The 17,197-nt window shown below is 40.6% G+C and overlaps 1 protein-coding gene across 3 annotated transcripts in view; it reads right to left on the bottom strand.

Annotated features, from left to right (window-relative positions):
• Positions 1-17,197, bottom strand: part of mtss1lb (MTSS I-BAR domain containing 2b) — an 89,184-nt gene that overhangs the window by 9,800 nt on the left and 62,187 nt on the right. The window contains exons 4-14 of one of the 3 annotated variants that reach the window (XM_084353032.1): positions 13,868-13,952; positions 13,015-13,106; positions 11,672-11,746; positions 8,105-8,262; positions 7,454-7,561; positions 7,263-7,360; positions 4,575-4,860; positions 4,237-4,311; positions 1,580-1,735; positions 923-1,105; positions 189-354 (exon numbers count right to left, since the gene is read on the bottom strand). In XM_084353032.1, the coding sequence (XP_084209158.1) occupies positions 189-354; positions 923-1,105; positions 1,580-1,735; positions 4,237-4,311; positions 4,575-4,860; positions 7,263-7,360; positions 7,454-7,561; positions 8,105-8,262; positions 11,672-11,746; positions 13,015-13,106; positions 13,868-13,952 (1,482 nt within the window). The remainder of the gene's footprint in view (positions 1-188; positions 355-922; positions 1,106-1,579; positions 1,736-4,236; positions 4,312-4,574; positions 4,861-7,262; positions 7,361-7,453; positions 7,562-8,104; positions 8,263-11,671; positions 11,747-13,014; positions 13,107-13,867; positions 13,953-17,197) is intronic. The other 2 variants (XM_084353030.1, XM_084353031.1) reach the window with 2 other exon arrangements.

Below are 17,197 nucleotides of genomic sequence, written 5' to 3'. Positions count from 1 at the left end.
TTACGCAGAGCTTGTAAATATTGATATTTCATTTTTTAAAATCATAACGCCTTCCTTTGACAGGTTGGCTTTCTTGAGAATTGACAAGATATGAGAGAATAAATGTTGCCAGGAGGAATGTAAATGAATGATAAACACGATTAAAAGCTACAGTAGCTAGAGCAGTAGGTAGCAGATTAGAGCTTCACCTTGTGAAGGAATTGTGTCCTCAGAGCAGGACGGAGTTGTGGTCTCTGTGCTGTAGCCACTGGAGTACTGCAGGGAGTCTCTGCTGCTTTTCTGCTGTTCCATACTCAGTCCTCTGGTCAGCACCATGGCCAGGTCACTGGCTGCTGGAGAAACCTCGTCTCCATGCTGAGGAGATTCAGAGAGAAGCCGCATTGGAATTAAGTTTCTTTTCAAAACTAAATTCAGATTCAGGAGAATTAATTTTGTCCTTTTGTTGAGTACATGTGGGATATGTAACACATTTCATGAGATCCAGTGAGCTGACACACTGATGGGTACATCAGCATATACACATATATTTTTATATATACATATATTTCAAAACTACCTCCTTATGTGCCTGGAATTGACTTTTCTATGCCACACCTTACCCATGGATAGATAGATAACCAAAGATATTTCGCACCAGTGAGTGTTGGGAAAATCAGAAACATTACGTTTCTATTGTTTTTTTCTCTATTAACTTTAGATCAGATCTGTCAAGTCTTTATGTAACATGGAATTGGAAGATGTATTGCTGTTGCAATATATTGATCACAATGACTGGCATGGTTTATTAAAGGCCATACTTGACATACAACACACACACAACTAGGCCATACTTGACATACAACACACACACAACTAGCTTAACCTATTTCTTTGGTAATTCTCATATATCTTCAGCCTGCTTGTAAGCATCTTCCAGTGTTACCTTGGCAGCCATGGTAGCTGGGTTCATCCTGGATCGCTGTGCTTCATCAGGGTGTGATGGCCCGACGTATCCCTGGGAGCCTGGTGACGCCTCATTCTCCCTCAATCTATCGAGAGGCTCCTTTCTTCTCTGAACTGCTGCTGCAGCCACCGGCTGCTCATACTGACCTGCTTTGGACCAATCCTGAAGAGGTGAGTCAAATTAATAAACAGGAAGGAGCAGGTAGGATTAGCACGACAGACTTGTCCACTATCCAGCAGTTTGAAGCCCTTCATCTGAGTGCAGAGAGAGGGGGCCTGTGTGGGTGGATTGTGCATGGGTGTCTGGAAGAGTGTGCGTGGGTGTATGTGGGCGGGGGCTTTTTTCAGCATTCGAATGTGTTCATGTTGGAGTTTGATTGGTGAGCTCTCCACACCATTCTTCGGTTTGGCCAATCTCCAGTAGATTGCAAAACCAGTGAGTGAGACAAAAAATAAAATGCATGCACACACAGCAAGTGGGGATGAACACATTAAGGAAGCAAAGCAATGTGGTTTGAATGAGTTAATCAGGTGATGAGAATTAAAAGAAAATAAACCCTATGATTAACTGAAACTTCTTAAACAGAAACAGAAGAAAAGGTGCAACTGAAGAAATGGAAGCGAATGGAGAACAAACCTTCCAGATAGGAACCTTTGATGTGGGAGAGGAGGAGCTGGATCCAGGGGGGCGGTTATAGGGTGGGGACGCAGGAACAGGAAGAATGACAGAGAGAGGCCTGGTGGAGCCAGAGTGAGAGAGAGCGGGGCGGAAGGTTGCGAAGGACGTGCCAAACTGCGGGATGAGAGACATAGTCACGTCATCAGAGAAAAAGGAAGACAGATAGAGAGAGAGGCAGCCGGCTGTGGAGGGGGACCACTGGGCCACACACCAGAATAAAGGCAACACGTGTATTCACACACCTACAATAGACACACACACACACACACACACCGAGTCCTTAGTGTGAAACAGAAGAGCACTAACAGATTTGACAATAGAAAAGTTCTTCGAAACAGAATTAGTCACTGTTGTCCGTGCATCAGAATGACTCTATATACAAACTGTGCAACATGTCTAAGTACTAAGTCAGTGAAGCCTCGAAAGCCTACGTTGATATGTTTATGTTAGAAGGGTCATGGGATGTGTTAAAGCAGCTCCAAGCATGCATTTCAATGTTTTGATGGATTTGGTTTGACAGTAATTCTGCAACAGTGTAACACAGAATGAAGCCCATTGTGACTTCTTTTTCTAATGTGCTTGTATACGATAATCTGTATCATAGCAGCTGTTAAAGTGGTATAGCCCTGTTTCATACGATCACATCCAAAGTGAAGAGGTGGATGGTCCCAAAAAAATTATGGAAGCAGCTGTGCACTGCTCTTTATCAGAGGTATCTTTTTTTCTTGTAAAACCCTCACTACTGTTTGAAACTTCAGCTAAAGCATTAATGTTACCGTTCTCTCTCATCCAATTACGTTTTTGAGTCTTTTTTGCCATTTTACTGCTCTACCGCCTCATGTAGTGGTAGATTGACTTTTATCACAGGCAGATGCAGCTGTTGTACTGGAGCTGGAGTACTCAATGTTGCTTGATGTGTACACAAGTGATAACATGCTGAAACTGATATGATCTCTGAGGAGTTTCAGAAATGTAAAATAGAGAGGTGTTTAAACTGTCTTGACAAGTGTGTGTCCAGAGGATGTCAAGAGGATCCCAACTTCCTGATCATTTAAATAAAAAATCTAGATATAAGCAATAAGGATGTGCATGATTGTCTTGAGACAGCCTCAATGTGGTTGTTCAAGGTTTATACAAGATAACCAGTGGATGTGGGGTGTGCAATTCATCTTGACAAAGCGTGTCACTCAAATTAAGGATGGATCACAAATGTAGCCTACTGCCGTTAGATGGCTGTAAAAGCTGTTAATCAGCTGAAAAACAAGGCAGTCCTATATGCAAGCTGTTGTGGATGATAGATGCTCCTTAAAAGCAGACATGAATATTTACATTGCCTCATGAGCATCGTTGGAATTGTTTTTTGGGTTTTTTTTCTGCAAACAGATGTGCATACTGATCAAAGAATGTTACATGAAAGGGGAAGAGACATGCTCTGAAACATAAATACTAGGAACAGGAGATTTTGGAAAGGTTTATGTGTGTGTGCCTGCACCAATTAAAGTGATGAGAACAGCACAGAATACAAGTGTTCCATGCATACTTTGCTGTTGAGCTGATCCGAGTTTACACCAATTTGCAACCGGTGCTGAACTGCTTATGCACCTCTCCTAACATTCCCTATGGGCTAAGAAGATACCAATCACACTTTGTGGCTGTAAAAATACAGCAGTTGGAGTCTAATTCCTGCAATTAAATATTTTTCATCTGGAAAGCATGGACATACATTAATCAAACACACTCCTTATCTCTAAGGTGTATTTTTACTTATGGTCCTCTCTAAAGTAAGTCAATATTCTTTGATTTGATGCTACTGAGCCAACAAAAAGCATTCTCAGCTGGAAGCCTGTTATCACGCAGAGAGCTACGACTGTCTGTTCTGTTGCAGGTTTGCCTCGCCGTCCAGCAGTCAAAGTTTCACACTGTTTTCAAAAATACATTACACCTTTAAAATACAACTCCTGCTACTTTGTTGAATGTGACATATCATTTTAAACAGCATGTGTTGTATAATTCTCATCTATAACAACTGTAAACCATCCAAATCATCGGTTGTCTCAACAATAGCTCTGTTTTACCAGAAACTAAGTTTAGATGTTGTTCATTGTTGCCACCAGAAAACAGTAGTGGAAAAGAATTTTTATTAAAAGAAATGAAGTGCATACACTACATACACTAGAGACCGACTTTGGGCAGTATCTTCTGACCTGAACAATATCAGATGTTTTAAACTCTATAAACTCTATAAACACTGAAGTATTACAGACTGGCCAGGTAAATATAGGAAGGCTGTGTATAGTTTAATGGACCTGAATAATAAAGTTATCTCCTTCTGCTGCTTGTCATGGTTCATGAGATTCCCTCATGTATTTTTTTATTAAAATGGCAACAACACTGTTTAAACATACAAATGAGCTATTTAATATAAAGGAAAAAATAATTATTTAAATCAATATCCAATTATTTAAGAATTGTGTTTGTTTATTAGCCTTTGTTAAACATTTAACATGAAGCTCTCATTGTAAAGAATAATAGAAATGAACCTGTTCTTATTATTTGCAATGTACTTTAATGGCTTTTTTGTTTGAGTGGTGTACTGTTGAGGACTGAGTACTTACAGTGGTGGGGGAGCTGCATTCACTGACTGACTGGCATGTTTCTGAGGCCTCTGATGATGCTGAGCTGGATGACTTCTACAGCAGGAATACAGAGAAAACACAAAGCTATTGCTGATTTGCGTGTGTGAAGCTGAAATATCCTTTTTTCCCCCAAAAAATCCCAGTGAAGTCAACAGAGAGTTTGTAAGATAATTCTGGTTCATTTCCAAAGCAAATCAATTTGGTAAATCAAATGTTGACTTTTTGATGCTAGTTCAGTGGCATGGCTGGATACCAACATTTTTTAGGCTCATTACCACACTAACATGTGGGTCTGTTTGTGTGTGAGACTTTTGTACCTGGCTAGTGATGTCTGAAGGCATGGGCGAGGGAGGCTTGGAATAGATGTTTGCATCCTGGGACACAAAGCCCGAGTCGTGGGAGGAGACGCTGCTGAGGCGGTGGGCGGCAATGCCCCCCGGTGGTGGAGGCTGGTGAGGCAGGCTGCTGCGGTAGCGATAGGAGGAGGAGGAGGACGATGAGGTGGGTGAGTGGGGCTGGGAGCCTCCACCACTGCCACCAATACCAACACTACCTCCTCCCCCTGATGAGCGGGAGGCACTACTGTGGGCGCTGTTCACGCTGCTGCAGGAGGGTGGAAGGGAAAGGTGCAGAGGAGCAGGGGGAGGGTGGAGTCGTTGGAGGTTGAGGGGTGTGAGAGGAGGATGAAGGAGATGATTGCCAATGTGGAGTAAGGGGAGGGCATTTTAAGGGAGAAACATTGATGACAGGGATGTGTCAAAGTGATGGTTCGATTTACAGAGAGGAAGGTGAAGCAAAATGTGTGAGATATGAGGGGTGGGTTATGGCCCAAGATGGTAAAGTGATGATTGGAGGATGCATAGAAGGAATATGTGATCGGTTTATGTGATGGAGTAGTTGACAGCAAGTTGTTGGTTTATCAGGTTAGTGAGAAAATTCAATGTGATGACGCATTAGAGTCACAGAAAAGTCACAGTTAAAAGCAGAGAGCCCGGAGGGAAAGGAAACCAAGTAATCAAACACCCCGCAGGAGAGAAAGAGGGCAGATCACATGAGTGCACACAAAGAAGACACACACGCACAAAAAAAAGCAGAAGATAGACACGTGAAGAAAAAGACAAGTACAGACAGTGATGGTTGTGGTGAGGGAATGGGGGTAAAAAAAAAGGGCAGGAGGGGGAGGAGGGGGGTAGACAGAGAGTGTGTAAGTTTATGAGGATCCAGGGTACTGACACACACACACAAACACACACACTGAAAGACTACAGGTAATAGGCTGTGAACTTGCATGCTGTAGAGCTTCGCCTGGAAGGAGATTACTACTGCATGCATACACTGACAGAGACTGGCTCACACAGCGTGTGATATTTTCAGACAAGAACTACAGGAATCTATTTTTAGTTGAGATTACTCTTCTCTTCTTTATTTTGTTTTTAGAGATTCAGAAGGATTTAGAATGTGAGTACTGAACACATTTACAGCTAAATAAATAAAATAAATAAAAGCATATCCTGTTTACTACCATTGTAATTATGTCCAATTCAAAATCATCTTTTGTTCAGCTGCTCAAAGTTTCTTTGTCTGAAGGCTGTGGTTCTTTTATTTGGAGATTCAGTAACGCTTTATAGCTTTTGTTAACAGGTAATAAGGCATGCATAAGTCCTAATTAGATTCTTACTAACATTAATAAGACTATTAAAGTGTGAATAATAGCATAATAACCATGTTGAGTGTTAGACTGTAAGACAATTAAAAACACATGCATTTGTTTTGGAAGCAAGTGACAGAGAGACCGCAGGGTAAATCGCAATAAGGTAATGTATTTAGTTGATTTTATATGTGATATATGTGATCTGACCCGAGCACAGGCATTATTCATAATAACTATATAAAAAATAGCAGTCTTTTCACCGATGATCTTGTTTGCTGTAACTGGTCATCTAAAATCATCAGAAGTATCACGAGACTGTTTAATAAACGCTTAAAAGTTCCTCGTAGTCACTTTAAGATTCATTAAAACTGTTAATAAGTGCATGGTAAAGGATTAATTAACTCTGATAAGGTATCATTCTCACTCTAGATCAGGTAGATGCAAATGGCATAGTTAACTATTAGTAAGTGTATAATAAAGGACTGATCAACCTAACAAGGCATTGTTTCAATTTGCTATCCAGTAGCAGCAAAATTCATAGCTTGGTGGTTTAACAATGACACGATAGGTTTGTAAAGTTTTTAATGCTAGATATAAACAGTTTAAAGAGCCTCATGAGGTTTTTGAATTTTCTTAAGTTGCAATATGTAAGAATAATTATGTAATAAAGTAATTTTAGTTGAAAACATTAAAACATGAACTAAAATGATCCTCAGACTGAAGAAATAACAGTTTGGAAATTAAGATGTATGTATTGTGTTGCAGGGACATCTACTGAAGTTAGCATGCTAACCAGTTAGCCCCAGCCTGTCCCAGTTCAAAGCTCCTGTGCTAGCAGCAACACTCCTCTGGTGAACCGAGCCCTCAGTTCAAAACTGCTAGATTAATGGCTGACCAAACTAACTAGCTAATGGCAGCTACAGTTAGACCCCTGTTTGTTTTAGTACGAATTTAACAGGTGGCCAGTTCTTACATATTGCAGCTTTAAACATTCTATAAAGTTTCAAGTTTCTTATAAGTGAATACAAATGTGTTAGAATATAACAGTAAGATGTTTATAATGCTTAATGTTTATATTGTGTTATTGATGTTAAGCATCTTATAATGACTTAGAAGGGCCTCATTACTCATTAAATAACACTTATCTTAATATAAAGCATAACAGGAGGTTCCACTAAACTGAAGATGACTGCACAAACAGTAATGATGGACTGACACACAAACAGAAAGACTGACAGTCACAGTGAAACATAAACATCAGAGATAGCTCCTCTTTCTGGTACTCAGACAGTTTATTACACAAGGTGTTGGTCATTATGTCTGTGTGTACATGTGTGTATTTGTGTGTGAGTACCTGCACATGCTGCTCTTGCGAGAGCCAGAGCTGCTTGGAGATGAAGGAGGAGTCTGATAGGACCAACTGTAATCTGAGCCCTTCAGATCCTTAATCACCTGACAGAGAGATAGAGATGGTGAGGTTTCGAGGTTTGCTTATTACTTGTCACTTTCGTTATAGGTGTCCTACATTAGGTGGGTGTGTTTCACCTGTTCACTAGCAGGGGGCAGTTTGTGAGGATCGGTTGTCAGCACAGTGAGGTCATCGATAATGGCCTGGAGGTGGGTGATCTCTCCCAGCATTGCGATCTCTCCGTTCTAAAAAAAAAAAAACAGATAGAAACAAGGACTCTAATTTAGTAATGACCTAAATACTAATTACCTTACTGTCTTTCAATCAGATTGGTAATACAGTGGCATGTCAGCTGACACGGTCTAAAACACCCGTAACACATCAGACATGACAAGAAGTGTATATGGAGTCCTGTACAATAATCAGGGCTGTACTATTTTACCTGATTTCTCACCAAATTTCTCATCATTAGTATTGTTTATATAATATATATAATAATGTCGCTTGGAAACAAGGACAGTGGTTCCCATGTGTACACTAATATAGAAAAAAAACTAAATTGTAAACACTACACAACACTCCTGCCGTCATTTGCAGTTTTACTCTTTGCTCATTGTGAAGGTTTCATTTCAATTTCACACACCTCGGTCAGTTCAACTGCAGTATGTTGCCTCCCAGTGGAAATCAAGTGCAGTGAAACTGTCAGACAACCAACATCCCCTTGAATCACTTTGAGAAAGACACCTATCCTTCACCCTATCACCACCCCTCCATCTCTATCTCCTCACCACAACAGGCTGAAGGAAGGTGATGAAGGTGCAGAAGCGGCCCCTCTCTTCCACGAGGGCCCGGCGCACTGCCTGCTTCTCTGTCTCCTCCATCAGCAGGCACATGTCAGTCACATCCTGCATGGCACTGTCCAGCTGAGGCTGCAGGTCCCCTCGCCCTGGGGTGCGGAAGGTGCATTCGTAGTGAGAGACAAGACAATATGAGGTTTAAGATAATGAGATAGGCAGGTGAAGGACAGGATAATGGTAGAAATGCATGAAGGAAAGAATAGAGAGGAGAGGACGTAGGTGACAGGAAAGATGGAGGTCTAGATAGTCTGTGAAAGAAGTGTGTGTGGGTGTTTACAGCATGAACACGATGTGGGCTTGATCTGATATCTCTCCACAAGCCTCTGCTTCCCACAATGCACTGCTCCATCAAGCCACTGTCATACATTAGGAATCTCAGACAGAGTGAGACAATGTAAGCAGAAACACCTTGTTTGGTGTTTTGGCTCTGTACTTTTTATTTCTATGTTTAATCTATACTGTACTTTTCATACAAGGGTTGGCTATGGCTCAGGAAGTAGAGTGGGTCGTCTACTGATCACAGGGTTGTTCGATACCAAACCTCCTCCTGTCCCGATTGTTGAAATATCCTTGGTCAAGAAATGAACCCCTGGTTGCTCCCTAGTCACTGGGGATGCACAAGTGGATGCATTCCTAATTACTCAAGCCTGGATAAATTGGGAAGGGAACTGCGTCAGGAAGGGCCTCCTGAGAGTGTAAAAAGATCAATCAATCAGATTTCCATGCCAGGTTGGCTAGATGGTGCGAGCAAGATGGTAACAGATAATCTGTAGTGACCCCTACGTAGGAGTAGCTGTAAGAAGGGGATGGCAAGTGCATCGTGTCATTATATTATACAATAGAGGAAAGACTGTGACCACTAATAATATGGCTAATGTCCTACAAACTTCCGAGCCAAAGACTGTTGCTTTTCTGTCGTCTCTCATTGTGCCACCTCAGACTTGGGCTGAATATATGCATGAAAAGTTGATTGCAATGTGTGAGAGTGTGCACTTTACCTCTCTGTCTGTCACTGTGTCAGACATCACCCAACACAATGGCAGTACAGAGCCAAAACACAAATCATGTGTTTCTGTATTCAAACTTTACTACTTGCTGTGATTGCACAGCAATCAGTTGACAAAAGATAAGAGGTGCATAAGTGTGGTGTAGGAAATCTGGATTCTACCTACTGTTAACAGAAAAAAACATGAAATCCAATGAATGGAAAGCAAGACATGAAAAGGGTCTTTGTAGTGTTACAGCATGCAAAACAGTGAGCAGAGATCTCTGCCATAACAGAGAGAGAATGAAAAAGAGATCTGGAGAGGAGGGGTAGCATGAGAGCAGAAACCCTGCTGTGTGACTACAAAGCTAATAGTAGCAGCTACATAAGTCATGCAGGAGTCAAGGAGGAAGAAGTTAATTAAATCATGCAACTTCTCAAACAACCATCAAACTATAGAAGCTGAACTCTCATCTGTCACCAGGAGACAAAACCTGAAGTCAAGCGACTTTAGGAACTCTATTGTTTCAATTAGGTTTCTAAAAACAGAGCTAGTTTTATGAACATGTTTAATGGAGAACAACATGTTTCAAAAAGATAATCTATTACATGACCTCCTGTCAGTGATTATTAGACCAAGAAAAAACAAAAAAACAATATAAAACTATGTTCCCTGAAATGTTTTGGTACATTAACATCTGTCATGTTGTTGTCAGTTTGATGGTGGGGAGAAGTTTAGGTTGAACAAGTGGCAATAAGTTTGTGGTAATATAACTGATTGTTAATTCATTTGTTTATATTGAATGCACCTTAAAAACAGATAATTAAAACCAGACAATAAGCTACATCTTCACTGTACAGACTGCCTTGAAGATATAAAAAACTGAACACAAACAAATCTGAAGTCACCAACAGCTTACATCAACCGTCCACCTATCTGAATTCTTCTTTCACCTTCAGACCATTGCCAAAATAAAACCTTTCATCTGGTTCAACGAGTTTGAAAAAGTTATTCATGCCTTCATCTCTTCCCGGCTTGATTACTGTAACTGATAAAACTGATTATTATCAGCCAGTCGTTTTTGTCCTGCCTGCAATTGGTCCAAAATGCAGCTGTCATATATTTGGCTTATATTTTGCTTGTGTGGTGCATTTCACAAAATAAATGTATCCTCATTTTAGTTACCACAAACTATTAACTCTGTATTAGTGACTGCAATGCATAAACATGAAGTGGGGAAATCAGGGCCACCTGGAAAGTTAATCCAGCCCTCATAACAAGGTTTTCTGTTTCCCTGGAGCCAACATTCATGACTCTTCTATATAGTAAAACAATTGCCTAATTATACACTAAAATGGAAACCAGAAACCCTTGTATCACAAATAAGTTATATTTTGGAGAGTTGACTTCAGATGGGTGGGAATGTGAGTAAAAAAGGAGGTGACGCGGCAGAGCAGTAGCGAGCGACAGGCTGATTGATACTTACCCTGCATCTCTATTACAGGGGGACAAATACCACAGGGAGGGAGAGACATAGAGATGGTAGCAGTGAGAGGGGGAGACAGCAAAAAGGAAGCAAAATAAGAAAAGAGAAGGGGGGGACAGAGGGCGAGAGAGGGGAGAGAGAGAGCAGAAATAGCAGAACTCATTGTTAGGGTTAGTACAAGGAAGCCATCACAAGACAGCCACAGTGCCACAGGTTAGAGCAAAATAACACTGCTGCAACCAAAAACTAAATACCACCAAGCTTCAGCACTGACGGGGCTGAGCACACACTCAAAAACATACTGTAACACAAGAGGACGCTGCACTGTTTCACTGTCAGTTTCAAATGTTCTATCTTCTAATGTTTTTTTCATGTTAATAATGTTTTTATTTAATGTATGCCTCACATTGTATTTACTACACACATTACATATAAATAAAAGTTATTATTTTTCAGATTGACTTTGCAGAAATCTTACATTTATGTATTCATCTGCCTGGCAACTGAGTGTAAGCTGCTCCATAAAGAACGCACTAATTATTGGTTGCTGCATCACAGAGTGAAGTGTTTCAGGACAAATGAGAAAAGACCTGAAATACTACTGATCACCACTAGATGACAGTATAAATCAACAATTCTTTTGACTGAGACGTATAAAGACTGTAGTTCTTGACCCTTAGTTTTTGAATGCAGTCACTGTATTTTGAGTCCATTTTGTAATGTTTTTATCAAGAATCCCAATCAGACAAAAAACACAAATCAAGTCGAGGCCCAGGGAATATTAATGTTGGTGTTGATTTCCACTTCACTGGCACTAATAGCAACAGTGGTGAGATCATAACTGAGATAACTGTGGTAAAAATGAACAGAATGTCTAAATGTATCCACGGCTACAGCACATGAGCTACACTGAAACACCAGTTTCCGACGATGGTGCCTAAGCGACCTTGCGAAATGTTATTTGACCTCTACATTGTGACATTCTGTCAGATGTGAGCGCTCGGCAGTGATACTGCTGACTGTTACCTTTACGAGCCTTCTTCTGTAGCTTCATGGTGTCAGATGACTTCTTCTTGATCTCGTGCCGTGACCTCTTGTACTCTTGAAACAGGATGAACAGAAATGCTTTAGTAAGAGGAACTGGTAATCTCAGGCTGCTTACTTCGCTATTATCTACCATTATCAAATCCATCTGCCGATCATAAAAAGAAGAAGGTTAAGAAAGGTATCTCCAAACTATTTGTAAGCAATATATACACTCATGATCAGTAAAGTGCAGCAACAAGCTCACAGCTTGTGGTTTGTTTGTCTGTTTGTTTTTAAGTCAGTGTAAACATAAACAACAACAACATCAACAACAACTTATTTTTTTACCTTGTTATAAGGGTCCAGACACAACAAACTGACATCAAAGAACTAGCAGTCATGAAAGCGACTGCGTTGCCTCATGTCACCGGTGTCTCAGGTACAACACGCCACAAAGACAAAAGGTGATGGCCAACAAGCTTGTATGTTCTGCGATGTGTGAGAGGAAGTATCTCTCCATACAACCAGGTGGTAGTAGTCTATATCAGTTATTCGGAAAGGGAAACCTGAAGGACTTCAGAACCATTGTCTATAGAATCAGTTTTACCCCACTCTCGCTTATATGGTCACTTCTAATCAAGAATATGTCTGACAAAAAGTTGCCAATGGCACTGGCAAAGATTCAGAGGTAAAAAATAAGAAGAAACCATGATAAATAGTTGAAGTCCTGGATACTACAGCGCCATTAGCAACCCACGCTATACACACAAAATGGTGGGGTACGGATAAGTAGTACAGTAGGGCCAGGGGGGGAATTGGGATTGGGCATAAACGCACAGCTTTATATTTCATTATCATCATCGTTCATTAGGTTGGCACATCGGAGGACATGGCACAAACGCTCCACCCAAAAAATAGTTAACAAGGTGACGGCGGATCAGCTTTGGCCATGTCATCTGGGAACATCCTGCTTTGGCAAATCAGATACTTATATACACACCTTCCTACAAGGTTACATTGTGGTGTGAATAGTGGAAATCAACAGTTCTTCTTGTGAATGCTAAGATGACAACCGTCAGTTGTAAATCCTTTCTCATAGTATTAGAAACAGCTGTGCAGGGTCTGGTGTCTGAAAAGCCTTTAAATGTATGGAAATGTTGATCAAACTGGATTTACTGGATTATAATTATTGTGTCACTTTTACTTGCAGCAATGCACTCACACCATCGTAGTCCCTTGTATTTTTTAATGCAGTGCTGCTAATATTATGGGATGCACCCCAGATACAGGGCAAGAACTTAGTAATGCAATGATTTGATGAATTAGCATGATAACCTGTGTACCTTTGGCATGATCCTTATCCAGCTGGTTGGCTGTCTTCTTCCAGTCCTCAATCTTGTCTTGGAGAGGAGTGATCAGACTCTCCATCAAAGCACTGTAGGAGAGCCAGAGATACGTAAATGAAAAGACAGCTTTGACAGAACACCAATAACTACTGCTTTGTTTCATTCAAAATCAATCCTATGACTAATATTTCCATTGTGTGGTGTCTTGACAAGAGACTGATGTAGTGTAAACAGTAGAAACGCCTATTCTGACCACGAAGCCCCACTGAATATGAGACACTACTGTATATTTCTGGAATGAGATCATTATATGAATTCCCTCCACATGACAGTCCACTCCATAATATGTACACATGTACAGTAAATGTAGGATTATCGGAACATGTGCAGACACACACAGACACACAATGGCTTTTGGATTGACTTAGTCTTCAAAGGGACTCCTGTTGTTACCATGGTCATAGATTATCATCATCATCAACGTCATTATCATCATCATCATGAGCAATGTAATATTTTTTGCCATGGGGAAGCCATTAGACACTATGGAGACTTAAGGAAATGCAAACAATGGCTGAAAACAGACTCTTGGTGAGGTTTCCAGAACGGTCTGTGTTTGATGCCAATTGTCGTATTTATTTACAGTCATTTAGGTATGTACAGACAGTAATGGAATCCATACATGACAAAAAAAAAACCCTCAAAAAGCATTTGTTCCATAATAAAAACAGAGTCAACTTTAGATGAAAACACGCATGAGGTTTGACTTCTGCAAACCCTGTTGTTGCTTCAGGGTAACGCCAACAAAAGGAGGAAAGGGAGGAAAGTCAATGGAGGACATGTTTCTTACTTGGTGAACTGGCGAAGTTTGGCCTCAATGCTGCGATGCCTCATGCACATCCTGGTCAGCGCTGAACCGATGTCTCTGGTTGCCCCTGGAAACACAAAACAGCTAGGTTCATCGGATGAAACACACACACACACACACACACACACACACACACACAGAGACATACTGTACAGTCCAAACAGACCAAAGAGTCTCACTACACATTTACCAAAGAAACCACACAAAGCTGTGATGAATATTTACATTAGAGCTCTGAGTGAGCTGTGTGAAGTCAAAGCATTGTGTTCTTCAAACAGATGAACATCTACCAAGCTTTTGTATCCTTTTACACTGAGCCAGTATTTACACAAGAAACAGATCTGCCTCTCGTAGACACTCTACACACTCCTGTTTCGCCCAAATAAAGTAGTGTCCCGTGAGTGTGTGTTTGTGTGAGAGCCAATAGCTCAGAGACCCAGTTTCATGAGCTGCTAACCTGCAACTGTAAACACCAGTCTATTTTAAGGCAGAGTAGGTCCATGTGGAAAAAGCTGACCCTGGAGTTAGAGTCAATTCAAGTGATGGCAGACACTGCTAACTTCCAAACAAGGTGCTAAGAGCTGCTGCCGCCGCTGCACAGGTGGAGAGCTGACAAGAGAACGTGATTATAGCTTCACTCTCATGCTATGTACTTAAAGACTTTCCAGCAAAAGGTAAGGCTTATACAGTATACGGTGCCTAGAGAATACCATAATCACTGCTGCCACTGAAATGTACACACTGGAAAATTCAGATTAAACAGCAGCCAAATGGGATTTCCTTGAGAGTCACTGTTTATCATCAGGGCTTAGACAGGCTTACACAGTCAAACGCAGGGAATGCAGAGGGAGGAAGGGCGTTGTTCCAAAATGTAATGCACCAGATTAATATTTTCATCCAAAACTGAAAAAATCCAATGTTTGGACAAAAAGGGGGATGGTGACTTCCCCAAAATGATTCAATCCACAATTTCAGAATGAATATGAGAAACCTCTTCTGTTACACCAGACATACAGTGACCATATTGTTGAAAAAAGGAAGTTTTCTTCAGATACACTCTGGTAGTCTTATAATTCACCAAGTCATTTAATACAAACCTGGTCTTTTTTTCAAATTGTATCAATTACATTCCCAATTTTCGACACAACTGCACACAAGATTTTGTTGAGGTCTACATTCAGCTGAAAGCACTGCTGTGCCTATAGAGCCTCACAGAGACACTAACATGGTTGTAGACTCTAAGTCTGACTGTATGTCAGTCCACCTCAGCCATATTTATGGCCTGACAATGTTGATTACCTATAAATGTCCTATTTGGAGGAATTCCCAACTTGTCAAATACTGATGCTTTGGGATTGTAGGTCAGGTCAGCATCATCCCAAAGCATATTTGACAAGCTGGAAGTGAGACTCAAAAATCAGCTTTCTAACAAAATCGACCTTTAAATACATTCTCACTTTTCACGATAACTGTGTTTGGTAACCATGGTGTAGTTGAAGGAAAGATAATGGTTATGGCAAATAAACTACGACTAAAGTATCTTCTCAATGTGAGCACACTACAGTATGGAAAAGTAGATGTGTGCAAAAAAAGTCCAAAAACTACGGTACAGTTCAATTTAAGAAACTGAAACATGTTTAGTCAATGCTTGGAAAAGACCGGAATACAGTTAATCAAAAAGCAATTTTTGTTGTCACATCAAACTCCAATGTGTCTGACATCAAGCCTTCGTCAGGGTGTCAAAATTAGTGTATTTAATAGAACAAAGCTTTTTTGAATGTATAATTAAATGTTTTTTGTATGTTTATGTCATACAAGGATAGGCCTAAACCTGCTTTTTTATTTCACATTAAAACATAATATGTAGCACACTTTAGCTATGTAGCTATTTCAGGGTGACACAGAGTTCATATGCAGTGTGTTGGATACAATTGCATTATATCCTACATTAGGTTTCATGACACTCAGCTCTAGTTTGGGATTTCTCCTGCTTCTAAATGAAAAATGAACGGCCTCGTCCTGCCCTGCTCTGATCAACCTTGAATGCCTTGCTCATGAGTACCTCAATGGTAATCAGTATTACTTGCAGATTCAAACCAGCAACCCTTCTGATTAAAACAGTCATAATGCACATACGCACATATGTTACCACATACCCATACACTTACAAATGCCAAAGCACACACACGTACACACACATACTTACACTGTGTGGTGTTCACATCCAGAGAGAAGTGCTCCATTCATAATTAACAAATTCCTCCCTCACGCCTCCTGTTCTACCCGGCAACCATTCATTAAAGGAGAGCCACCCTCCCCCAAACACACACACACACACACACACACACACACACACACATACACATATAACACACAAGTATAACAGTTGCACAACTGAAGCAGTATTTTGAACAGTGTGTTGACAGTGTGGTCTAATCCAAAAATCAATAAGTCAAACATGAAACTGACGTGGGGAGAGAGTGAAGAAAGTCACATAACCAATGAAGCCAGAGTGTGTGATATTTTGTGTCAAAGGAGAATGAAGACCGGGAAAGAAATGAGAGAGGAAGAGATGGAGGAGAGATGAGAGACCATGAAGACGAGAGGGGTCGCCTCACACATTTTAATGAGCTCACTGCTGGCGAGGGAACCATGAGACTGGAGTTACAGCCAAGTGTGTGTGTGTGTGTGTGTGTGTGCGTGTGCGTGTGAGTTTGTGTTTGATCTCTACATTTATGATGGTCCTCTTCCTGTTTGTCTGTTATTACCATGCCTCTCAGACTCCACAGGAGATCAACAACTAGATGAGGGAGGCATAGAACACACACTACTCACATCTGGAATACAGCTACTGTGTGTACATATTTTTGTGTGTGTATGTGTGCGCATGAATGTCAGTGTCAATTTTCAGCACTTTATTTGAAGTATAAGAGGCCAAGCACTGGCTCCAACTACGTTAAGTTATGCTTGTTGTTTCTTGCAAAATTGATCCAGCAATGTCTTCTGTGTATGTCGGGGTCTGTGGTGGTCAAAAAAATGAGTCCGACGCACTATAAAACTGTGACACCATTTGCTGCATTCTCATCATAAAATCACTGCTCTTCCTCTATCCAGCCATTCATCTTTGATCACAACAGTGAAGTTATAGACTCATCGTAGTGTGGCAGCTCTGTTTAATCTTTACATTTCTACAAAAATAAACCTCAAAATGAAATCTGAATTGTATCTTCTTTGGGCTAAAACATTGTAACAGTGACTTTGATCTGTACTTACCCATGTTTTCATAAATAGTGGATTTATATGCATTGTAAA

The sequence above is a fragment of the Pagrus pagrus genome, assembly GCF_965226575.1.
Source record: "Pagrus pagrus genome assembly, chromosome: 1".
Lineage (NCBI taxonomy): Eukaryota > Metazoa > Chordata > Actinopteri > Spariformes > Sparidae > Pagrus > Pagrus pagrus.
Note: the sequence above shows the minus strand (reverse complement) of the source record. Positions and strands in the feature narration are given on the sequence as shown.